Below are 26,228 nucleotides of genomic sequence, written 5' to 3'. Positions count from 1 at the left end.
CTTGGAACTCATTTCGCTGCCCAAAGTTGGACATTTCGAGACCAAAGTTGGACTAAAACAGAGGTCAGAATGGGAAGGCATTTGCTTTGAAAAACAATAGTTTTGATAGAAACATATAGTTTGTTGACAGTCTTCACCAACCATATTAACATTTCTATGTCAATGTCTAGGAAATATGTGGTTCTGACAGAATTTCATGATTTTGAAACATCATTCCCCCCAGACAAAAAGAAGGCGGTAAGAGAGCCTAGCTCCTATATGTGAGAGCTGCTATCATGTTCCTTGATTAATTTAATTTTGGGCTTGAGTGTTATATTTCATGCTGAGGTCAAATACTACAGTATATTCCATCTTGATTACCTCATTTAAGCCTATGGTCTATTCTAGAGAGCTGTTTTGTAAAGACCACCTTTAAAATGACAGAATGCACTTGCTTAGAGACATGCATCAGTGCATTTCAAAGAGTAGGGGCAAAGGCAAAATCGATGTAACCATCGATTTGTCTTTCCGGGAGGCACTATATCTCTAATCAGCTACTTGGAGGGGTTTTCTAAAATCACATTATGTATCAATCTGTGCTCTAATAGAATTAGAAGGGATAATAAGCTAGAGTCACAGAAATCTATTTATATTGGCTTACTCCTAGGAAGATAAGAGCACTGGAGTTCAGTGTTTATTGGAAGAAATAATACCTGTGTTAAACTGGGTGATTACTGAAGGGAACTAAGAAAAATGGTGGCGGGAGCCCTAACTTCGAATAACTCTAACTGGTTTAGGATAGCTTACTGGGTCGGTGGGCTCTTTCCACAAGTATTAACAGTAGCTCCACTTTGCCTGTATAGTGTATAGGCTGAATAAATAAAGTGAAAAAAGAGGTGTTGCCACAGATATACCACACTTTTGAAATTTCTGGAACAGGAAAATGGTGATTTGGGAATTATGTATGTGGACTATGGGACTAGAGAGACTTCACTGCTAAGGCTTGCTCTGCCATTTATTAGTTGTGTGACTTTGGGCAAATTACTTAACCTCTCTCTCTGCCTTGGTTTCCTTATCTGTACTTGGGGATATATGTTGATGTAATGATCCAAATGAAAGTTATGATTTTTATGGGTGTAAATAAAATGCCCTTAGTGATGAAAGGAAATATAAGTGGTAAAACAAGGAAAAATCATTTTAGAAGGAAAAAAAATTAAGTTGGGCATAAATTGATGAATACTAAATATCTCATTTGGTAAGATATTGGCTGAGAATGAAGTTATCCCAAACAAGCAATTTTACCTAGTGGCAAGAGGACAACTGCTGTATTAAAGAGGTCATAGTAGGTAGTATATTACTTCTTCATAGCTAACAAAAGATTCATAAATCAACTTGGATGAAAAGGCCCAACTTTAGAAGATTCTATATGTATGTATACTTAAGTTCCTGTATTGGGGGATGGTGGCTTGTTCCATAGCTGTATACAGGTGTTTTCTTTTCTTTTAAATTGCTTTGACTTCTTAGCTATCTACTTGGCAGGTGACATGCCAGTGTCTTTCAACAAGGACGTACATGTTGAGGTAGAAACTACATCAGCCAACTCTGCCACCTGGTGTGGGACATGTATTGTGAATGAGAAAAAAAATGTGTTAGCCAATGAGATGTTGGGGTTGTTTATTATCAAAGCAGAGGCTAGCCTATCCTGACTAATCTAAGCAATGTAGACCCAGATACCATGTTTGCCCGAAAATAAGACCTAGCTGGATAATCAGCTCTAATGTGTCTTTTGGAGCAAAAATTAATAAAAGACCCGATCTTATTTTAGTATAAGACCAGGTATAATATAATATAATTAGTATAATTATATAATATAATATAATATAATATAATATAATATAATATAATATAATATAATACTGGGTCTTATATTAATTTTTGCTCCAAAAGATGCATTAGAGCTGTTTGTCTGGCTGGGTCTTATTTTCAGACAAACAGGGTATCCAATCGTGGACAGTGGATTCAGAAGTAGCTAGGTGACACAACTAAACAACCTAAATTATACTTACAAACAATGATTCTTCAAAGATAAAAACAGCATACAAACAAAACAAAACAGAATACAAAACCTTTCAAAATTTATGTCCTGAAAGCTCTTCCGTTTGCACCAGGATTTGCCCTCCTAACAGCCACCATCTAGATCTATAGGCTTTCTCTTTCATAATCCCTGACTCAGAAAACTGTCATTGTCCACATGAGATTGTGCACTAACAACCTCTTTCATTATCACTTCCTACCTCTCTCTAACTTGCCAACTCCCTACCTCTCTACTTCCTTCTCTTCCTCCTTTCCTGAAAAAAAAAACACAACAAAACACACACACAAAAGATCGAGTGCCTACTATTTACCAGACCCTGTACAAATTTCTAGAAGTGCAAAGCCAAAGAACTGAATTTGGCCTCAGAGGAGCTTCTATTGAGTTAATGGAACAGTCTGACCTCTCTAAACAAATAATACTAATATAAAATGGTAAGTGTTATACTTCAGATATTTACAGAATAACAATCAGGCTCAAAAATAACATGGAATGACTATGATCTTATATGGCTAAGCCTTGAACTTTAAATCAATCAAAACAGTACATAAATATCTTAGTAAGGAGATATGCAGTTAGCAGTCATAAGTTTTGTGACTTTGCTAAGTCCTAAGTTTGGGAATGTCTTGAGTAGACAGAGACCATTATTTTGAAATGGAAAAATGAATGATTAAATATGTAGAGTATTTGAAGAATGTGTGAGAAATGCCTATTTTATTCTGATGGGCCAGATTGTAGACCTTTCCAACTCACATGATCTTCTCACTATTGGAACAATAAACATACATGAAAAATGACAATAGGTGGAAATAATCAAATAACAAAGAAGAGACACACTGTTCCCCAATATTCCCCAATTAAAAAAAAAGAAGAAAATACAGAAACGTCAAGTGATTTGGGCTGTAGCCAGAAACTGACAATGGTAGAAACTATTTTGCAGAAGATTGTATGTTTAAAAGCCATAAACTGTGACTAAGGAAGTTACTACTTTAATTTTAATTTCTTTGTCTGTCCAAAGTAGAACTACAATAAATGCGGAGAACATTGTGGAATGTGCTTTTGTGGTTTTTATTCAGCAAAGCATACTTTAAAACTAAAATATAAAATCATTCAGAAAAGAAAACAATCAACACACATGCCACAAAGCAAACCAAACATAGCTAAGTTTCCCTGCTGATAACATATTTTGACTTTTTATTTTGGCATATAGAGGTACAGAAACTCACAGACTTACAACATATGCACAATCAAAGATTCTACGTGCTCATTTGGGAAATGTCTTTATTTGGAATAAAGAATTTTGAGTTATAAAACTATGAATGGCTCATAGAATGCAATTTACTAAATTAGTCTCTGTTCTTATAAACTAGAGTAATGTCATCCTTTGACAGTTGAAAATATATATAATCTATATTTTTACAGTGAGTTTGACCCATAGTTAATTTTCATCATTGGTGGGATTGGCAGAGTTTTCACTCTCTTCAGCTGGTATGCTGTGTCCTCGTTGGCTTGGAATAGCAGGAAGCACTCGGTTTGTTCGTAGAGGTTCTCCAGATAGGACTGGGGTGAAAGATAGAATGAGAGACTTTCAAGATTTACTTCTCTCAAAACCTCATCAGGAATGGTGGTAGGAAAACTGTGTTATTTCTTAAGGAGTGAGGGCATTTCTAAGAAGCTTGTCTGGGTGAAAGCCAGACTGCAGGAAAAAGCTACGTGTATATCACTTGGCTTACGACATGTAGTCAGGGATGTCAGTTATGCACAAATACAAGTCAGGGCCAAGTTTGATGAAAACATGATCGAGCTGTGCGTGCCTGGCAGAGCTCTCTCTTCCTTGGGTGGAGTAGCTGTTGATGGCCAAGTCAGCACAAGGCTCTAAACAGACATTTCTACTGTGCTTTTATGCAAACCTCAAAAGGTTCTCGGGTTTCTTTTAGAAAAAGCACTGTGTACATTTCCATTTCTTTTCCACAGAGCTATGGTTGAACAAAGATCTTTATCTTCCTTTCTCTCCTTAAATTTGATTGTGAGAAGCAAAACTTCTGGGCTCTGCCAAAGAAATTACCCTCTGTTTGGCTTCTCTGAGTCCCACCAGGATTTAAGGCTGAAGGACTCTTTCCTGAATTAGATGTCTTTGTTTAGACATCTTAGACTACGTTTTGCTTAAAGACAAAGTCAGCCTTGAGTTTCATTCAGTGATTGAACTCACACCACCCAAAATCTCATGACACAAATCAGTAAGGGCAGAGGAACTGATCTGCTAAGGAAGAGACCTTGGTTTCTAATGCTGACTCTCCTTTTCCTTTTCTGCAAAAAGACAGGATTGTACTACGACCCCCTTCGTTCATTGTTTTTACCTAGAGTTCTAGAACTTTTGATTGGTCCCCTCCAAACTGTTGCCTGGGGCAGAAAAGACATATTGGATATTTATTCTGTGCAAACTGTTGCTAAGTGTTTTATATACTTTATCTCATTTAATCCTCCCAACAATATTATCAGGTTGGTACTGTGTTTCCCTGAAAATAACACCAGGTCTTATATAATTTTTGCTCCAAAAGATGCATTAGGGCTTATGTTCAGGGGATGTCATCCTGAAAAATTATGCTAGGGCTTCTTTTCCAGTTAGGTCTTATTTTCGGGGAAACATGGTACTACTGTTATGGGCTAAGAGAGGAAACTAAAGTACAGAAAAATTAAGGAACTTGTCTGAAATAGTGAGGGCAGCTCCTAAATCATTTAAGCTCTGCAATTAAGATGTGTGTGTGTGTGTGTGTGCATGCGTGTCTGTGCATATATGCCTGTGCACCTGTTATAACCCGGTGGGTGGGCTAGGATAGGAAGAAAAGGAAGGAAGAACATTAGAATCCAGGAAGTATTGCTTGTTTCCTGGGGCAGCTGACACAATATTCTGTAGTTTTGCTCCTGGATCTGCTATTTACTACCTAAGTAATGTTGAGCAAGTCATGTAACCTCTCTGAAGTCAATTTTCTCATCTATACAATGGGAACCTACCTCAGAGTACAGATATGAAAATATACAAACTCAGAATTTCTGGGTGTGGAGCCTGGAATCTACTTTGTAACAAGCACGACAGGCAATACTTTGAAAGGCTCAAACTTGAAAATCACTGGCCAAATAGATTATATTAATATTTTATATTGTGAAAAATTTTTGTATAAATTATTACAAAAGAAATCAATAATGCCAAACATAACACTGATGGACAGTATTATGTGATTATTTCTTTCTTTTTAGGAACGCATAGCCTGCGAATACAAACGTGATGACATTTCTGTCTGTCCTTCATAATAAGGAAGCCAATGTCAAGAGACCAGTCTTAAGAATTTTTAAAGCACCTTCTTAAACACATTAAATAGTACATAGCAAAATAAACTCTGTTATAGTTTTTATAATCCAAGCACAAAAACTCCTCCAGGGAAGGAGATTGTTTTTGTTCGTTTGTGGTTTTTTTTTTTTTTGTTTTTTAAACAAGCATTACCAAGTCGGATGAATCTTTAAAGACTGGCTCTGTTCTATTTTCCTGTAATTTACAAGTTTTGATACCTGATGTTTACTTGAAAAATGAAAGTAAGCTGAAATAACATTTAGTTGTGTCTAGACATGTTAATACAATGAAAGGAAGCTGAGGAAGATTGATAATACTCACATTTTTGGTCTGGTAGAGGAGCCAGGTTGTTCCGGATGAACGGAAGGTCCCTGATTTTGGGTCTGTGTGGGGAGAGATGCTGAAAATTTTGCCCTGGGGACAAACATATTTTCATCAATCATTTAAGACTCAACCAAGTGCTAATTATAAAATCCAATGGATAAAGGAATCATAAAAGATGTTAGAGATCACTAAATTTAAAATACTAACAAGATAATAATAGCTACACTCTGAGTTTCTATTATATACCAGTCACTGTTGAAATGAAAGGAGAAGGTATCAAAAACCATTTCTTAAATGAACTAGTTTAAATAAAATTTTATAAACAAGCACAGTTGGCCACCCACTCTATAACACTTAAAAATTTGAAAAATAAAATAAAGCATAACGTATCATTTATTCATCAAATCTTTGATAAATGAGTAGGTGATGAGTAAGATACTCTTTTAGAGACGTGTTTCTTAATCCTGTCTGTACATAGGAATTATCTGAGGAGTTATAAATAAATAAGTAAATAAATACTGCTGCCCTAGCTAAACCCCAGATCAATTAAATGAGAATCTCTGGGGCTGGGATAGACATCAGATTTTTATCAGCTCCTGGGTGATTCTTATGTGCAGCTAGGATTGAGAATCCCTGAGCTGGAAGATAGGAGCTGGGTCAAAGTCTTGGAAGATCATTATTATCTACTTTAGACTATAAGCAGTGCTGTATTGGAGACATGCATCCCAGCTCTTGAGAGCCAATGGTTAATTTTTCAGGAATTTTTGTGAGCTGGTTGATATCACACGGGTGGCGTGACATCAGCCACAGTGGAAGTATTTACATCATGGTAATCAGCAAACACTGATTTTTTTTTTCTCGGAGGGCCAGGTGTTAAACATGTATCAACCCACTACTAATTACAAGAGATGGATATTCCAAACATCTGAAAATAGAAGAGAGGGAACACACAAGTTATTTAAGTCCATTTAAAATTTGACCAGGTAAAATGCATAGGAACTTGGGGTCTGGGGTCAGACAGGATTAGGCTCAATTCCCAGCTTGAGCACAGGGTACGCCCTCTCTCAACCTCAATTTCCTCATATGTAAAATGATGAAGATCATTGTATCTGTCTTTTCCAGTTGTCATGAAGATTAAATAGGGGAACAAATGTAAAGCATTTAGCTTACAGGGTTAACACTCAATAAACATTAGCAAGTATGGGTTTTATTCTATGGGTTGTTTAACATGGTCTCCTGGACAGCATGCCACATATTCAGTTGGTCTTTTGCCTACTAGTTGAGCAGGAACAGAATCACTACAGCAATGCTCATAGGGCTTAAGTCTTCTGTTCCAGCAAAGTAGTCATTAGAATGGGGAACGGGAGGAGAGCATTCGCCACGATCCGCCTCTCATCTGCTTAGGTGAGTCCAATGGCAGATCTGGAGGGCAGCCTCCTGAGCACTGCCATTTGATGAAGACTGAACAAAATTTCCAGTCTCTCTGGTGGATATTTTGCCATTATATTTTTATTCCTTTGGTCTCTGAAGGTCAAATAACTTGATAAGCCATTATTTAAAAGGAAAGCCTTCCTGAGTAAAATTACAGTAAAACCCATATCAGCTCATACCTTATTTATCCATGAACATTTGAGCAGAAATTTGCAAAACGAAGAAATGAGATAATGATAATTATGTTTATTAAGCACTTCCTATTGTTAGGGATTGGGCTAAATGCTGTAGGCACAATCTCATGTAATCCTAACAATCACTGTCCCTTGTGAGACAGATACTATTATCATCCTCATTAGACAAATGAGAACCCTGTGGCTGGAAGTTCTCCGAAGTGCTCAGAGTCACTTAGGGGAAGTGACAGAGCCTAGGCTCCAACTGACCCTAAACCTGCTATCCTTCCTCCCTAGGAACCCAAGCAATATTGACAGGACGGAAGAAGTGGGCAGAGAGGGGCTGTAGCAGTGATTTGGGAGGTGGGAGGAGAGTTAAACTTCATTTTACAGTGGCATTTGGCTCATTGAAGGATGGAGTTTGTGCTCAGCCCAAAGCTCCCTTGTCAATGTTGCAGGGACCTCCAGGGAACATTCAGCCTGAGGGGAGAGGGTTGAAGAACACTGTCCTGGAATAAAAAGGCAGGAAAGGTTTCCAGTTAAATGAGGGAACCAGAGGGAATAAAGGATTAATAATAATTAAAACAAGTAGTAAATTCAGCACTCACTTTATTCCTGATTGTGTACTCATTTTATTCCTGATTCGAGAGTAAAAAGAGAAGGCAGAAGAATGTGTGCGCTGCCACTTCCTAGCAGGCTCTGTGACCTTAGGCAGGAGGGCTAACTTCTCTGTGCCTCAATGTCTTTATCTCTAGAATGGGGATAAAACCGCCTCTCCTGCAGTGTTGTTGAAGGGGAAGTACATAGTTCATTGCCCCAGAGGAGGCTCAACAAGGTAAAGCTATTCTTTATGATCCACAGTAAGCAAGAGCCACAACTCCTACAGCAGTCAGGGTGACTTCCACATAGAAGGTGAGTTTTGAGCCGGTTCTTAAAAGATTGTAGGAATCTTGTCAAGCACACAGCCAAGGGAAGGTAAAAATAACATAGACAAAGATGTTATAGAGTGAAAAGGCAAGTTGTTGTTAAGGATCTGAGAGATATTCAAGGAACTGTTCAAGGAGATAGGGAAAAAGGACTAGAGATAGGAGGTGCAGAAGATGAGAATTGTAGGTGAGGCCACACCATGCTGGGGAGACTTTGTTTGCCAGCTAAAGAATCTATCTCTGTCCCAGAAAGAAGCAAAGCCTCTGATGGGTTTAAACAGAAGGGTCACATAATCAGACCTACACGGGGTGGTGAATGCATTGCTGCTGGGATAGTCTAGAAAATTCTGGAGAAGGAAGTTCTCTCTTGAGGGAGAAAGGATGCCAGCATGTTCTTACTTTCCTAGTGATGGCTTGTAAATAACCAGGCTGGTAGCAAACACCTCAGAGATTTCTGTTCCATTTTCTCTGAAAGCTGCTCTCAATGAATTAAGCTGATGTGCTCTAAATTCCTTCATTAGGATAAGTGCCTCACCTCCCATCTCTCTCCATCTAGCCCACTGACAGGTCTCAATAAATGTTAAGCAATAATCATTACAGCTAAATGTTCAGGGTTGCTGATGCAAGCAGAGGATATGAGCTGCCAGGAATTCAAACAGCAGCAATTGCTAGCTCATATTATTTCTGCTAAACCCAGGGCAGGAAAGGAGAAAATCCAAATTTACATCCAAGTTCAAACCAGTGGTTCAGCGGTGTGATTTATAGTATCCAATTACTTTACCACATTAGGCTTTCACATCAAATATGGGAGCTCAATGGAGAAATCTGCTGAGTTTCAACCTGCCTAGACTAACAACTTAAACCACTTAAGTGAACCCTTCCAATTGTAATCCGGAAGCCTCAGTAGTTTTAAAATCAACATTTCAAATTGGTTAAAAATGTCCACAAAAATAAAACTCATGGGCAGGAAAATCTTTTATTTGGGGGAGGACAATGTAATTTCTAAGAAAATCACATTGTAGGTAATTGGTAAGCATACCAACAAACTGGACTTGAGATTTAAAGGGACAAATACATTGCCATGGTGATACCTTCCAGTTTAGGAGATCTGGGTTCAAGTTCTGAATATGTCACTAATTAACTGCAAGACTGAGCAAATTGTTGTAACTTTTCTAGGCCATGCAAATTATAACTGGAAAGGGCCCCATGAAACCAAATGGTTCCAGCCTTAGAGCTAGAGGGTAAGAAGACTGTGGCCCAGGGAGATGATGTATCTTGCTTTATTGATCAGGGTTCGTCCAGGAAAACAAGAGACCTCTGAAACAGGGAATTTCATTTGTAAAAAGTTGCTTATACAGGTGATGGGAACGCTGAGGAGCCAAACACAGCACAGTGTAGAAGGACAATGCAGAGGTACCGATAGCAGGCAGATACAACTGTCTCTAGGCTGGAGGAGTAAGGCAAAGGGATGGTATTACCGAGACCCAGAAACTAGTGGGTGCCAGAACCGCAGAGTGAAGGGCTGTGGGGAGGGCGCTGGGGGGAGATAGAGCCACTGTTGGAGATTCCATAGGAAGCAGAGGGACATTACCTACAACTACATGGTTTCTCTCTTTCTCCTGCTCTCATTCTTCCACCAGGGCCTCCCGGAAGCAGCTGGCAAGGGAGCCTGGGAAGTGTAGTTCCCTGAGATACAGAGTCGAGCAGGAGAAAGAAGACTAGATCTGAGAGCCAACAGGCAACAAAGTTCATGCCTCGTTAGTCACTAAGGCATACTGCTTCACATAGGGCCTGGCACGTAGTTAAAAATACCAAACATGTGTATGTAATACTATGTTCACATCATCTCTGTAAATACTTTACACGTGTCAACTCATTTCATCTTAACAGCAACCCACAACACTGTGAGTTAGTTATTTTGTCCCCCCCCCTTTTTTTTTTCAGATAAGGAAACAAAGAGTCAGAGAAATTAAGTAACAGCGATAAGTGGTAGAGTCAGAATTTGAATGCAGACAGTGTGGCTTTACAATCCCTTTCTTAACCACTGGAGTGTACTGCCTCTTGACAAATTAAGATGGACACTTAACCGTTTAATAAATGAGTAAATGACTGAGGTCCTTTCCATTAAGAACCCTATGATCTTGTATCTAAACATGAGAAGAAAACCAACTTAAAGTCAGTTGCACAATCATTTTAGCAAGTCCATATCCCTTAAAGCTCATTTTTAGGCTACAGATTCTTGGGAGATTTATCTTAATTGTGACCCAGTTGCCTAGAATGGCTCCTAGTTATTGTCAGCACTCAAAAATATTAGTTTGAAAAACAAATGCTTTGATACAGGCACACCTAGTAATTTAAGATTCCCTTGGAAAATTTGCTTCTTCTTTTCTGCTATTTTGCCACCCCAGGACTTTACAAGTTACTTCACTGGAAAAGTGAAGCAAATTCTCAAATGACTTTTATTGAATTTTCTTTTATTTCAAATAATGTCAAACGTTTTAGATGGCACTGTGACAGAATCTACTAGTTCTCTATCTAATATCTAGCTTCTCTTCTTTTTTAGAAACAAAAATCCAATTTTGGAGGGACAGCCTGTGCCAGGTTAAAAGACTACAATTTCCAGTCTCTCTTACAGATATGTGTGACCCTATGACTCAAGTTCTGACTAATGAGACATAAGCAGACTTGTGGGACTTAATGAAAGACGACTTCTTAAAAGCAGCTGATTCAGCTGGGGGATATCCATTTTTTCCCCTCTCTCCACTTCCTTCCTCCTGCTCTGTTAGCCATGATGGATTGTTAAGTGATCTTAACAAGGATGGGGGCCATATGATAAGTTATGGAGCACCCAGGTGGAAGGATCATGGATCTCTGGCGATCGTGAAGCCATTGAACACCTGACAACTACCGAACTCAGACTTCTTTCACATGAGAACAATAAGCTTCTATATTGTTTAAGCCATTACTTTGGGATTCTGTTATAAGCAGCTGAATCCAATAAAAACTAATATAGAAAAGATGGCCCAAGGCTGCCTTGGGAACAGAAAAAGAACAAGACTTACAAAATTTAAAAAGATTTTCAAAATAGAAAATATTGAGCTAGAACCAGATTAACTCCAGAAAGCTGTCTGGGTCGAGGCTGTGGAGGCCGCTAAGTGTCAAAAGATGGCAGACTGATATCGTTCCTTCCATATCCTTCCACAGAACAAAAGCAAAAACATTACCCATGCCACCAACAAAGTGCTTTATGGAGGAAGTAAAATCTTGAGTGGAGTTTTTCTCGGTCACCAGGAAAATAGCCTTCACGTGCTTACCCATATGTATTCTGTGCTTAAATATGTATAAATATATATGAGGGGAGCCATACTCTACCTCACAGGCTTTAGACATCATAAGTGAGGAAAGCCAGACTCAGGCTGCATATTTAATAGGAAGGAATAGTCTTCATTCCCAAAGAAACCTGGCCCTCCTCCACTTCTTAAAAAAAAACACACACACACAAAACACATAGCCTTCTTAGTCTTTCATTCTCCTACTTTTGACAGAAATATATGTTCAAGAAATATATCATTTTACTATAAGAAGGACAATCACAGAAACACATTGAAAAAGAACAATTGACATTCCATGAAGAGATACTAGAAAGTGGTGTAGACTGGGTTGAACTGAAACAGTAACGTACAGGTGGTATCCAAGGGGAGAGTGGTTACTCAGATCCAGCCAACTATTCCCAAGAAAGAATTTGAGTTCGGTCTTGCCAGATTTTTCTTCAATTGCTCAGGAGAAGCTAGAATTTTCAATTTTTATGTAAAACTGCATGGTTTTTAAATATTAGCGATTAACTCACTTGAAACCAGAACAAGATACGGTGGTAATAAACCGATTTTGGAAGCTATTTTGCAGCCTCTACTTTACAGCAATGGTTCCCAGTCTCCGGTGTGCATCAGAATCACCCGCGGACAATTTAAAAAATATAAAATTAGTGTGGTACATTTATTTAAAAAGGGGGGAAATAGATATATAACTTGCTTATATATGTATAAATTCTTTAATGTGATACATTTATTGAAAAAGGGGTATATACGTATTTAATGTATATAAATCTATGTGTATATAAAATATATGCTGGGAAGATGAGAAGACACATGCTTTTTTTATTTATGATTGCTCTCAGGGTGAAAAAGCAGAATGTTTTTCCTAGCCTGGAAATCTTGAATCTACTGGATTCAAGAAAAAATGTGGCCCTGATCACCCATTTTGTTCTGGCTCTGCTCTCTAGACTACTGTCACGCTAGTTCCTAACTCAGAAATTGTATGAGACATTTCTTAATAGAGCCTGCCAGGAATGAGGAAAAAGGAAGCAAGGATATTACCTGATGAAGGATTGTGTAGATGAGGAAGATATGGAGGCCCGGAGACTTCCTGGTGACTGGACCTGCTGGTGAGCAACCTGTCTAGCAGCTTATCAGAAGAGGATACAGTCCAAGCTTTGTAGAGCACCTGATTAGAATCACCTCTCCAGGGGTTATCTAGCAACAGCTGGGCACCAGTTCTGTTATTCAATAAATCCTGCTCACTTCGGCTTTTCTGAGATCGCTGGGCTATATGGTGAGTACCAGAGCTCAGGCCAGCATGAGAAGTAGACCCATGGGAGGCCGTCAGGAAGTTATTGGCCAGAGTGATGGGTGGGAGACTCTGCGTTCTGATTGGTGGAAGCCCCTTATGGGTCAGAGGCTTCTTTTCTGGCAAGAGAGATTTTGAATGCTCTGAGATCTTCTTTTTAAAGTCAACCATAGCCACCTGATCACCAGGCTGTTCTTGGCAGTTGGTATCCATGACGCTGTCAAAGGTGGTGATGATGTCATCGACTTCTGAGGTATGCTCCCCACTGTGTGCATCTCTGCTGTGAGGCTTTGGACAGGCCCTCTGCTCTTCTTTTCTGTTTTTGCAGAAGATTTGATTGAGCATGCTGAAACGTCCCTCCTTCTGGGGTCTACTGTTCTGGGAAGGAAGGGGTCGAGTAGGCTCTGTTCTATGGGAATATAAAATAACAATACCGTATGAGGATAGGAAGTAGACACCACCAACAACCAAAATACCTCTCTCTGTTCCGTGTGCTTGAGCAGAATGCCTCAGAGCTGAATGTCCTTCAAAGACAACTCTCAAGTCAAAGTGATGTGCAAGAACCTGTAACCCCCTTTGAGAAGTGGTTCCTTGCCACAGTCAGTTTCTCTGCCCAGTTTGAACATGTCTTAGATTCCTCTTGCTCCCTTAGGGGCTATCCTTTCCAAATGTATCCCTACATAATCTGTTTTTACCAAGGAATAAACGAAGCTGAAAAGAGCTTAAAGCATCCCTTAAAGCATCATTTCCACTTCTCAAGGACAGGCAGTAAAAGTGTAAGCTTTAAGTCAAACAGATGAAGGCCAAGGGTTGAGTTCAAGCTTCAACTAGTAGAAGCAGGCCGGAAGTTGCAGAAGTGGAGGAGCGTGCGGTTTCAGATGTTCTCTGAAAGGGATCCCAGGAGATCTGGGCAGAGCTCTGATTATCCACCTCAGGAAGCCTGTTCATTTTATGCCGTTTGTGTGTGTTTTTGTATCCCTTTCAGTTTTTACTAAATTTCCTACTGAAAAAGACTTTTTTAAAAAAGTATACTGAAGGAAACCAACGAAAGATGCTTCCATCTGGATTTCAGCTACAGAAGAGGAAGTATGTATGCCAGAAGTTGGGTGTGGCAGCAGAAGAAAAGTGAGCAACACCAAATGTGCAGGCAAATTCTACAGGAAAAAAGGTCAGCATTGTCCGGCAGGCCCTTGTTATGTGGAGAGTTTCCCTGAAGCACTATTCTGCTTTTGTTCCTTGGAAAATTCTGAGTTATTCCTTTTTGAGGCCACGGTTGACTTAATGCTTTCTGTGGTATAAGTTAACGATGAAACCTGACCCATGTGCATACCCTAAACGCCAGATTGCAACATTATTCTCCAGAGTGAGATACTGTATTCTGTAATTTGAAGAAAACGTCACCACTTACTTCCGCTACATATAATGAGTGTCTTTTCTACAGGTCACACAGTACATAATTGAATCTTTATTCTCATGAATGATTTTTATCTTCCTGCTTTCACCTTCCAATAGGCTTTTTGAAATATTGAACTCTACTTCTGGACTCCTAATACTACCAGAAAGAACTCCGGGGGATTTCTAACATTTTTTCAAGTTTCCTTATATAGAATATGCCTTATGTGCTAATTAATGTTATTTCAGCATCTTCCATAATCTATCACCTTCTCCTGTTACACATTGTGATTTAGACCAGTGAGTATCAAAGTGTGGTCCACTGAACTCTGGAGGTGGGGTTCCTGACAGTCTTTAAGGGATTTCATAAGGTTAAACCATTATTCATAATAATATCAAGATGTTATTTGCCTTTTTCACTGTGCTGCTTTTTACACCACAGGTTCTAATAGTGATAGGGGATGAAATTGTGGGCTACTTGGCACAAATCAAGACAATAGCATCAAGGGACGTGCATTACAAAAATCATCACTTAACTTAATAATAGCCAGTAAAAATTATTATTTTTATTAAATATTGATCCTTGAGTATACATTTTTTTGACAAAATAGGAAGTACTCATAAACCATCTACTATATACTAAAGTATGATTGTTGTCTTGCGGTAAAGCACTTGTACAATTGAGTTGCCAGCTGAACTAGACACTTTTTGCCAGGGGACACCTTTTTTATGACTTAAAGACTGAAAATGGTTATTGAGAGTGGGATGTTTGCAGAAATTTTTTCAAAAATAAAGTAAGACTGTCATTTCAAGATAAACAGTTGACAGTAATTGTTGCCAATGACAAAAATCTAGCTTTCAAGCAAAAATTAGAATTTTGGTACGAATAGAATTACCATATGACCCAGCAATCGCTCTCCTGGGTATCTACCCCAAAAATATAAAAGCATTTCTCTATAGAGACACGTGTACGCCAATGTTCATTGCAGCTTTGTTTACGGTGGCCAAGACATGGAAACAACCAAAATGTCCTTCGATAGATGAATGGATAAAGAAGTTGTGGTACATATACACAATGGAATACTATTCGGCGTTAAGGAAAGATGATATAGGAACATTTGTGACAACATGGATGGATCTCGAGAGAATAATGCTAAGTGAAACAAGTCAGACAGAAAAAGCAGAGAACCCTATGATTTCACTGATATGTGGTACATAAACCAAAAAGAACAAGACAAACAAATGAGAAACAAAAACTCATAGACACAGACAATAATTTAGTGGTTACCAGAGGGTAAGGGGGTGGGGGGTGGGTGATGAGGGTAAAGGGGATCAAATATATGGTGATGGAAGGAGAACTGACTCTGGGTGGTGAACACACAATGGGATTTATAGACGATGTAATACAGAATTGTACACCTGAAATCTATGTAAATTTACTAACAATTGTCACCCCAATAAAATTAATTAAAAAAAAAAAAATTAGAATTTTGGATAACTTGAAATCACAGTGTAAACTTGACAGCTTCCTGATATATAAGGGCTTTTTTGACAAGATATTAACAAATTAATATCAGTGATGATATTAACAAAAGTGATTTTTTTGACATTATATAATGAAATGTGTTATTTGGAAGATATTTATAATTAAGTGAACCAATGTTTTCCAAAGGACTAAAGCCAGATGTTATAAAATCATGCATGGTATAAGACCCATTTAAAGTGCAAGATAAACTAATGGAATGGAACCGAGTAGAAAAAGTTCACTGATATGGAGACTGAGTCCACATTGCAACTAACCTTTAGGAAACTCCTGCTTTTCAAATTTTGGTATAATATCAAAGAAAAGGGATCCACAAATATCTGAAAAGGCTATTGAAATATTATCTTGTCCAACAACATATTTATGTGAGGCCAAATTGTTTTCACACTTCAATCAAATAATGTTTTGCAACAAATTTAATGCAGAAGCAGAAGTGGGAATGCAGCTATATTCTACTAAGCTTCTGTTAAGATATTAAAGAGGTTTGCAAAACAATATAGAACAATGAAGCTCTTTCCATTGCAATTTTTTTATTTGTTTTGAAGAACAGGTTATTTTAACTAAAAATGTGGTATTTATGTTAACATGCAAATGTAAAGGGCTTGTTATTACTTTAAATGGATAACTAAATAAATATTTTATTAAAAATTTCTGTTTTAATTTCTAATGCTGATAAATCTTGATATGTATGACTCATATAAATAAAATATCTTCGGGGTCCTCCATAATTGTTGATAGTGTAAAAGGGTCCTGAGAACAAACAGTTTGAAAACTGCTGATTTAGGCAAAAAGAAGATTAGGGAACATGTCATTAAGGGAAGTGGAAAGGGAGGAAAAGGAAAGAAGAGATGAGTGAATGTTAGGCTGATGTATTCAGGCTTAAAACGTTCATTTTGTTGCACAGAATTAAGAACATATCACTATATTTGGATAATGGCAAACACCATTATTTAGTTATTGCTGGTTTTGCACATTGGCAATTAAAAAAATTTCATCCAATTTTATAAATCTGAGAGGAAGAAGAAATGAGCCTCCAGCTGCGCTCACCTGCTCTCTTGGGAGAGGAGCTTGACACAGGCCATGTGGCCACAGTACAGGGCATAGGCCAGGGGCGTACTCTCGTTGATGTCTCGCAGGTTGCCGTCCATGCCCAACTCTAGCAGAGACTGCACACATTCTGCCTTTCCTGCAGCTGCAGCCCAATGCAGAGGTGTCCTGGGGACCACATAGGAAAAACACAAGTGTCTGAGCACATGAATGGTTAGCCAGCAAGTAGCTCCTGCTTAAGTCAGATGGCAGCAGAAAAAAAACTTCTTGCTATTTAGTATGGAAATAGTATGCATTAAATGGGCCTTCAGGATGAAGGCACGCATACACGTGTTGGGGCTTCTCCTCTAGCTCTATGTACTCCCTGGCCTTCCGCCTTCTCTGGTTTTTCTGAGAATTTCCTAGAATAGGAAGTAGTGGGTCAAAGAGTACGAACAATTTTAAGGCTCATTATACTTAGTGCCAAACTGCCTTCCAAGAAGATTGACTCAACTTATCTTTCTACAAGCTATGTCCCAACTGCTTCCCTAATATTGAGTGTTACTACCATGTTTGCCAATTTGGTAGGCAAAATGATATTTCACTTGTTTTCTTTAATTCATAGTGAGGCTCAACTTTTTATTTTTTTTTCAACTTTTGAAATATATGTTTATTTGCTGTTTGAATTTCTCTATTGAAGTGATTCAATTTATGTGGGCTTTGTACATATTAAGTGTATCAGTCTTTTATGCTTTTGTGAATGTTTTCTCTAATTTGTTACTTGACTTTTAAGTTTTTAGTGATTTTTCCATTAAAAAAAATTTAAAATACTCACATTTAATTACTTTTTTATTTTTTTGTTTCTTTCATGATTTTATGCTCAGAAACACCTTCATCAGTCAGAAGGTAAATAAAATACTCATCAGTATTTAAACATTTATTAAATTGTAAAGCCAGTATTTTCTTAATAAAATGAAAAAAAAAAGCCAGAGACTTGAGAAAATATTTGAAAATCACATATCCAACAAAGGGCTTATATTCAGAATATATAAAATCTTCAAAGCTGAGTAAGAAAATACACACGCCAATTTTAAAAATTAGCAAAAAATCAGAACAGATACATCATCAAAGAAGATGTATGAAAGGTAGATAAGCACGTGAAAAGGTGCTCAATAACATTTGTCATTCAGAAAATGCAAATTAAAACTACAATGAGATACTATTAAACTATGAGATACTATATTAACTATTAAAATGGCTAAAATTAAAAAAAGGACAACAAAAAAACCCTGACAATACCAAGTGTTGGGGAAGATATGGAATGACTGGAACTTTGATACATTGCTGGGGGGAATTCAAAATGCTAACAGCCACTCTAGAAAACAGTTTGTCAGTTCCTTCTATAATTAAACATATATTTAACCATATGAGCAAGCAATCTCACTTCTAAATATTTAGCTAGAGAAATGAAAACTTATGTTCATACAACTATACGTGAATGTACACAGCAACATTATTCATAATTGCCCCTGGAAACAACCTAAAATACCCTTCAACAGGTGAGTGGATAAACAAACTGTGGTTCATCTATCCAATGAACTCATACTCAGCAATAAGAAAGATCCTACTGTGGAAGGAAGGATCCTTCCACATCCTACTGCTATGTGAAAAATATAGATGAATCTCAAATGCATTCTGCTAAGTGAAATAAGTCAATCACAAAAAGATTACATCCTGCATATTTCTGTTTACATGGCATTCTGGGAAAGGCAAAACCAGAGAGAAGAGAACTAACCTGTTGCCAGAACTTAGAGATGGGAGAGGGCTTGACTACAAAAGGAAAACCTGAGTTGAAATTGGAATTGATGGAATTGTTCTGAATCTTGTTTGTGGTGGTTACACAAATCTATGAATGTGTTAAAACTCATATAACTGTACACCAAGAAAAGTAAATTTACTGAAATATCAATATTTTCTTCTAATTTGGATTTAAAAAGACTGCACATGTGTCTATGTGTGCATTTTGGTGAGGTGTGGAGCCAATCGGACTGTTTTTTCAATTACATAGCCAACTTTCTCAACACCATTTATTAATGTGGTTGGATCATATTTTGAGATCCTGACCTATATACAATTTTCCTACCCTTCCTCTTTCCCATTTAAGAAAATGGTTGACTTTGTGCTCAACCTCAGGGGAAGGATGTAGCAGGATAGATAAGATAAATAGTGTCTTTCTGTTTCCAAAACCAAGTGCAGAACTAAGAGCAGATTTGGAGCAAAGTCCTTCCCCAACAATAGAAATAATTCTCCCTCAGTTGTCAAGGCAGATGTCACAAGAGGGTGATAAGAGCATGAAGGGCCACTGGACCCAAGAGCAAAGGGGACCAGAACATTGCTTCCTTGGCAGAGTTACTGAAAAGTGGGTCGGGGAATGTCTGTGTAGTGTGTCTAGGCAATGGGACTATAGGAAGTTAAGGAGGGGCACAGGGCAAAATAAATGGGGTTTCCCATGAAGAGAATGCCTGTTCTTCCTGTCGGTCATTCTAGGAAAGGACCAATCTTAGAGGAGGAAAGGAGGACATGGAAGGCCTCTTCTTGGCCTCGTGCTGGGCCCTGGGGAGGGGAACTGTGGGGGGAGCCAAGTGGTCTCTCAGACATGAGGCAACTTGGGGGTTGGGCAGAGTAGGGTTCAGTTGGGGCTATCTGTAAAGGAGCTTGGGCCTTAGTATTTGGAGTAGCTATATCCACAGTGTGTCCAGAGTCCCCATGTGCAGTTTGTGTCCTTGGTAAATCAAACATCCTTCTCCTTCTCCTCGGATTACGCTATGGGCAGCAATTTGAGAACACTTAATAGGACGATATATGTATTTTTCAATATAGTGATCAATCAAACTGCTTATTTGAATATGTGGCAGATGTGATTTATTCCAGTAAGAGAGAGGTCTCCAGACAATATTTACTATGAAACTAGATGTGACACTTACCAGATTATGCCCACCTGTTTAAACAATATATTGCCAATAAATTCAGTTGATGGAAGGGTGGACATCAATCTAATTAGGTTTACTAACACGTGACAGTTTACTTTGGAGCACTGTGAAATACTCTTTCATGATAATTGCTAAGACTGACTGTTTTAATTCTTCTGACCATCAACATGGAAAAAGAGGTCCAGAAGAACAATTTAAGGGGGAAAACTTAAATGAATCTGCAGAGAAACAAGGTTATATAGAAAACTTCTAACTAATAATACACATAGAGTCTTTTGGGGCAATCTGTAATATCCAATTTTAGGTTACCTAAGCTATAGTTACTTTTTTATCTCTGAGCTTCCAGATAGCCTGGTAAACAGACTGGTCTAAGCTATCACAGTGAGGAGTGGAGAGTCAGGGTGCATGATTCAGAAGAAATTCATCAGAGAGGAGCAGTGGGCTGATGAGGTAGCCTCTGAATGGTAGAAGATGATGGATACAGGAATGCAGTATTGGTTGACACATATCAGTAGCCAAGGAATGATTTATGGAACCTATAAATATTCCCTGGAGAATTCCAGAAATGTGTAGAAAGGAGAGGTTGATAAAAGACGGTCCTTCCTGAAGATAAATGAGTTGGGTATTAAAGGAAAGTGTGACCTCAGAGACTGATAAAATTTGGGACACTTAAGCTACATAAGCTACTTCTGGGTTATGTGTTCTGTGCCATCAATCTTGCGCTAGTCCCACCATGTTTTAAATATCATAGATTTATGATGTATTTTGATATCCAGAAGGACTAGTTCCCTCATTTTTTCCCTCATCCTTTTTTTTTTTTAAACCACTGCCTTATTTTTCTTCCCTTTCCACAAAAACTTTCTCTCCACTAGTAAAGAGAAGAAGGAAAGGGAAGTCACAATTATTACAAATGCTTAAAGAACTAAAACCTAAAAATATTTCTCAAAAATCCTACTACTGATACAAGCTTACAGTTTCAACATGAACGCACAGTTGCATGATGCAGAAAATGTGAAACAAAACAGAGGGCAAGATATGATCAGTGCATGAAACATGTGAGTTGAGCTTTGGGGCAGGAACTAGACTCTCCTTGAAATTTTACTTCACTTTGAACTCTCATAGCACCCTATATTTTGTACTTTTTTGTTCCCCCCTTGGTTTTACTTCCTTCCCCGAGGCCCAGGGAACTGGATTTTCATTGCTAAGTGTGTGATAATACAAAATGGGAAATATTCTATTCAGAGCTAATTCTAGAAGTATTTTGAAGCAGGCAAACTTTTCTTCAGTCCTCCTTTCTTAAATTGTTCCTTTCTTCTCTTTTTGGATCATTCACTCCCCCCCACCCTCCCAGCCTCCAGGTAATTGAAGTCCTTGTACTTTCTTACCTGCTCATGATCAACATCTGCTCTTAGGAAATGGTCTGCTTTCAATGATTTATACTTTCATGTCAATCATCTCCAGCTTCTGAGATTTATGTGGAACTCAAGAATGTTTTTCCCTGTGTTACAAGGATTTCAGGTATCAGGAAGCAGGGGATGCTTCTTGTGGTAGTTAAAATCAGGATTAGTAAGTGGCTAATGTTGCACTTCAATAAAAGAGGGTAAAAATACCATACATAACATGTAAATCTTATACTTATTTTCAATAGTCTTGTTTGTTGTTACATTATTCTATGTCCATTGACTCAATGTCTAACCAAAACAAAGGTTAGATAAGCATTGTAATTAAAAAGTTCTAACAGCTGATTATGGATGAAGGGCACTGTACAGTAAAAAGCTCTATGTTGGGAAAATAAGGGTATAAGCTCTCATTTAGTTGCTATTTACTCCTGAGTTAATTCTCTTCACTTGGATCTAGCTTCCTTTTCTATGCCAATACCTCTTTAATGATTGAAAACAATCCTAATAAGGTCACATCTAGTTCTGAATACAAAGTCTCTATTATGCTCTTGTCTGGATAACAAAACTTGTTGATTTTATGACATAATCCTGGAATGAAGAAAAAAATAAGATTTACTGTTAAGAACAAAAAGTGTGTAGAGCAGGAAGCTCACATACAGAAAGTCTTCTGAGAACACTGAGAACATTTAGCAAAAAGTGGAAACTCTGACAATACTGTGCAGTCACAGTGTTTCTCTTCCTAACAATGATTTTTTCCTGCCCTGACGAAAATAGAGCAGTTTTTATTGTCACAGCACATGTGTAACTATTACTGGCAATAAAGAAATAGTCATATAAGCTAACTCCTTAAACATGTTCTTTATGTTAAGATTGGCATTTGGAGAAGATGAGTGGTAGCTTGCAACACTTTCTGAATTGCCTTGGATACCTGTCATCCACATCCAGAGCCTGCAGGTTACACTCAGGGACTCTTGCCAGTTCGGTAATAATGTCACTGAAACCTGCTGCTGCGGCGATGTGCACACACGTCTTTCCACTCTCATCATCATAGTTGATTATGGATGGACCCTGGTGATGACTCAGAATGATGGAACACAGAATTCTATTTCCACTCTGGAAAACAGAGTCAAAGGAGGCTCGTTATGTGCAATCCAGTGCTCTTCCCTGTCTGTGCATGTAAAGATAAAAATACAAAGTGAAAACACTCCAAAGAGAAAACAAGAAAAGGAAAAAAGAAAGAAAATACATTTTATCAAATTCTCCAACAAATTTCCTCTCATTTCAAGTCACTGCAGAGATTTTTCTCTCCCATAGGAGCTAAATTGTCTTCCATAATTAGCGAACCAAGGAGGACGTCAATTAAAAACGGGTATAATTGACTGACATCAGAGCTCACTGGAGGTTGGGCCACCTCGACAATAACTAGCTCATTAAATCTATTTGTTTTGTTTCTTCCCTTGACTCTAGAGGTTGACTGCTGAGAAATTGACAGTTAATTTTAATGTCAACAAAGTGACGGTGATGAGTACTGACTGGTGGCATAATGATGACCAAAATGACCCCCCGTAGTTGTCATGAAATTGAAATCACCCCAAATCCTTTGTGAAAGGAAGTGGACCATAATCACGTAGCTGATCCATAAATAAATAAAACAAAAAGTTTGAGAAGGAGAGAACTTCAGGCAACATCTAAATTGGGTCCATTTTCTGTATTGGTCTATAATAAGCTTCTTATCTTATATCGAAGGGACGCTATTCTACACTCTTTAGTAACCTGTCCCAGCGTTGAAAGTCACCAGTTCCTCCTTGAGTGTGCTCCACATCTCTTCAGCTTGAATAAGTAAGTAAATGCTATGCATATTGTTGGAGTTAAATATCTTTCATTGGACTAAAAAATAAATACTGCATAAGCATTTGCAATTTAAGATAATAAATCTTCAGTGGCCAATAAAAAAATTCTAGTTTTATATTACACAATGGAAACTCTTATTTTTCAGATTTCTCCTTGTGTCTGTGCAAAGATTATAAAACAAACTACACAATTCATTAGCATTTTGATTTTCTCAAGGAATCCGTACGAAGACCCTTTAACTCCACCCACAAGGTCTTATGGTAGAATGGTAGTCCCCATAGGAGCCAAGAAAAGCAGGTTAAGGAAATGGGAGAAACCACATGGTTCTAGGAGCCAGGAGGGCCAGGCTCAGGGCAAGAAGAGAGAGCTGAATTTTGTAAAAGATGCAATTCTGTATCCTCCAAATGCTGTTCAAAAGCTATCTCATAATAAATTTTCCCATATAAAATTTCCTCTTGGTGTTCTTCCCACTGTATTCTCTCTGTTTATTTGACCCCAGGGTTGTGTTTTAGAACCTTTGAGTCAGTTATCACAATTCTATGGAACAGCACCGGTTTGTTTTCGCTCTTCCTGTCCCCTCCCCCCCCCCACCGTTTGCACCTATGGTTCTCCGGATATCCTGTTACTCAGCTTGCCACTGACTTCACAGTGAACCTTCACATATTGAGCCCTGCATGTGCTTCCACTGTATCAGAAGACAGCAGCAGCTGACAACAGGTCTGAAACCTCTTGCAGGACCAAGGGCCAGGGGCCACTTAAATCTCTTAACTTTGAGCTCCAGGAAGAGTGCTGAATGGATGTTAAATGCTACAACCAGGGCCAGCTAAACAATTTGTGAGGTCCAGGGCACAATGAAAATGTGCAGTCTCCTGTTCACATAGCAGAGAAAAAATTATTCCTTTCTTCCATTGTGTCTCTCATAACCTGTCAGTGATTTTCACTTGCTATTCTTGACCTGTCATGGTGATTTTATTTCCTATTGAGTGTTGGGCTCCCTTGGTTTGGGGATTCGTACCACAAGTGCAAACCTTCAGAGGTGACCGGGGCCCCATTTTGTGACCCTGCATGTGCTTTTTTCCACCCTCCCTGAGTCTGTGCCAGGGAAGCAGGGAGATAGGACTGTGAGCTGAGGCTCCATGGTCCAATCAGACCTCACTTACAAAACACAAATTCAAAGATATAATTTTAAGACTTTCCAGATGGTGACCACAGAGCATTGCACCCTAAGCACAGGGCTCCCTTCTGAGCATGGGACCCTTTATGACTGTATTGGTCGCACGCCCATAAAGCTGTCCCTGTCTATGACATTATTCCTTCTCTCCCTCTCACCTTTCCTCTTACATTCTCTTTCTTCCTCCTTCCTTCTTTTGTGTAACAATGACTTTTAAATAATTTGGATCTGTTGGTTAAGTCCTATGGCATGCCTGCCATCAGTCGGCTACATTAAGCACATCTTAGCTTTTATGCCTACTTCATCCATTTTTCTAAGATTCTTTCCCCTGATATTACTTGAACATATTTTGAAGGGGTCTCAAATATATTTGAAACAATCAAGACACCCTCACCCCCCTTTTAAAAAGTGCTAGTCGTTCGAAAAAGAAAATAGAAGCAAAAAGAGTACCATCTCAATGAATTAATTTTGTTTACAATTTTGTGGAAGAGCAAAGGAGCAAAGGAATTCAGGTTACCAAGGTGGTTCAAAGGGCAAAATGCACTGTAATGGAAGAGAGAGCATCAAGCACAGATGGAAAAAACAAAACCCTACTCCTTATACTCGCTCTTCCTGCCTTCTCACCTGACCCTCAGAGAAGCCATTTTGGAAGTAGCAAACTGTATAAGGGCCTGCAGCCCAGGGTCCCTGAGTCTGCCTCTTCTGGGATCCTGACTGGCTAGCCAGTCCCAGTCAGCTCCCTTTGGAGCTGGAACATTGCACAGCTTCTCTGGATAAGTGAAGACTCTCCCACACCTTCCTCTTTTCCTACAAAATGCCTTTTCTCCTGAATTTTCCAAAAAATTCCTTGCCTCTATACTTGGCTCTCACTTATAACATAATCATTGTATTTTCTTTTCCTTTATAAGAAGATTCTTCCAGGAATAATGGTGATAACTACATTTAATGACTAAGTATTCTGTGCCCAGCACCGTTCCGAGCATTTCCACGTACTCACTCATTTAATTCTGACAATAACCCCACAAAGTAGGAACTCTTATACCTGTATTGTAGAGGAGAACCTGGAGGCTCAGAGGGATTAAGTAACTTGCCCAAGGTCACAGCCAAGAAGTGGCAGAGCCATAATTAAGAGTGTGTCTGCAGAGCCCTTACACTTCCCTACTCCACCATCCTGTCTCCGATTAAAGAACAGTCTGTTTATTTGATTCTGCATGTTCATACTGGGGGAATGAAAGTGAAAACTGCTGTTTAGACTGGCTACATCAGTAGAATGATGTTTGCCTCACGAACAGAAACCTTTTTTAGAGTTAAGTATTAGGTGCTTTAACATCCTCTCCTAAAGGGTTTGCCATGGTGCATCCTCACAAGAATTTGAGAGAGCCCTGGAGAGCTTTAGTTTGTGAGCTGAGGCCATCTCTGTCGCTCTTGGTAACAGGATTCCCTTCTTGGCAAGCTGGGCTGAGTGTCAGCCAAAGGTAGGCTCTAGGCCTGGGAGGCCAGGGACAGTCACAGAGAAAAGAAGCACCAGGGGAGAAGAAATGAGATGATGCCCAGAAGTGCCCTTAGGAAGAATGAAGAATGGGTTTCCATTTGGTAGGAATGTCATTCAATAGGGGAAGTAACAACACTGTATAGATCCTATTCTCATGGAGCCTTAGAATTCTACACTGGGTGACAAGATAAGGACTGTGGATTTATTTGTGTTTTTTTTGTTGTTGTTGTATTTGTTTTGTTTTAGTCCACAGGCAATAAAGTTGCCTTCATATACTCTGAAAGCTGCTGGGAACTACAGAGTCCTAGTCATTTTCTCTTTACACCTTATGAGGGAGGGGAAGTTATAAGGAGCCTTGTCACAAAGGATGCTGAATTAATGTATAATATCTTTGTTACAGATAGACTCACAAAAAACAAGATTCCAATATCCTGATTGTGGACCCTTTTTATTCTAGGTGACCTTCCAA

The 26,228-nt window shown here is 38.6% G+C and overlaps 1 protein-coding gene across 1 annotated transcript in view; it reads right to left on the bottom strand.

The window, feature by feature from the left end:
* Window positions 1-1,966: 1,966 nt before the first annotated feature.
* Window positions 1,967-26,228, bottom strand: part of ANKRD55 (ankyrin repeat domain 55) — a 91,666-nt gene continuing 67,404 nt past the window's right edge. Inside the window, exons 8-12 of the mRNA XM_081052868.1 lie at window positions 22,174-22,358; window positions 16,877-17,044; window positions 12,645-13,303; window positions 5,739-5,831; window positions 1,967-3,631 (exon numbers count right to left, since the gene is read on the bottom strand). Of these exons, the coding sequence (XP_080908994.1) occupies window positions 3,510-3,631; window positions 5,739-5,831; window positions 12,645-13,303; window positions 16,877-17,044; window positions 22,174-22,358 (1,227 nt within the window). The 3' untranslated portion in view covers window positions 1,967-3,509. The remainder of the gene's footprint in view (window positions 3,632-5,738; window positions 5,832-12,644; window positions 13,304-16,876; window positions 17,045-22,173; window positions 22,359-26,228) is intronic.

This window comes from Rhinolophus hipposideros (assembly GCF_964194185.1).
Source record: "Rhinolophus hipposideros genome assembly, chromosome: 7".
NCBI classification, from domain to species: domain Eukaryota; kingdom Metazoa; phylum Chordata; class Mammalia; order Chiroptera; family Rhinolophidae; genus Rhinolophus; species Rhinolophus hipposideros.
This window is presented reverse-complemented; position numbering and strand designations above follow the sequence as displayed.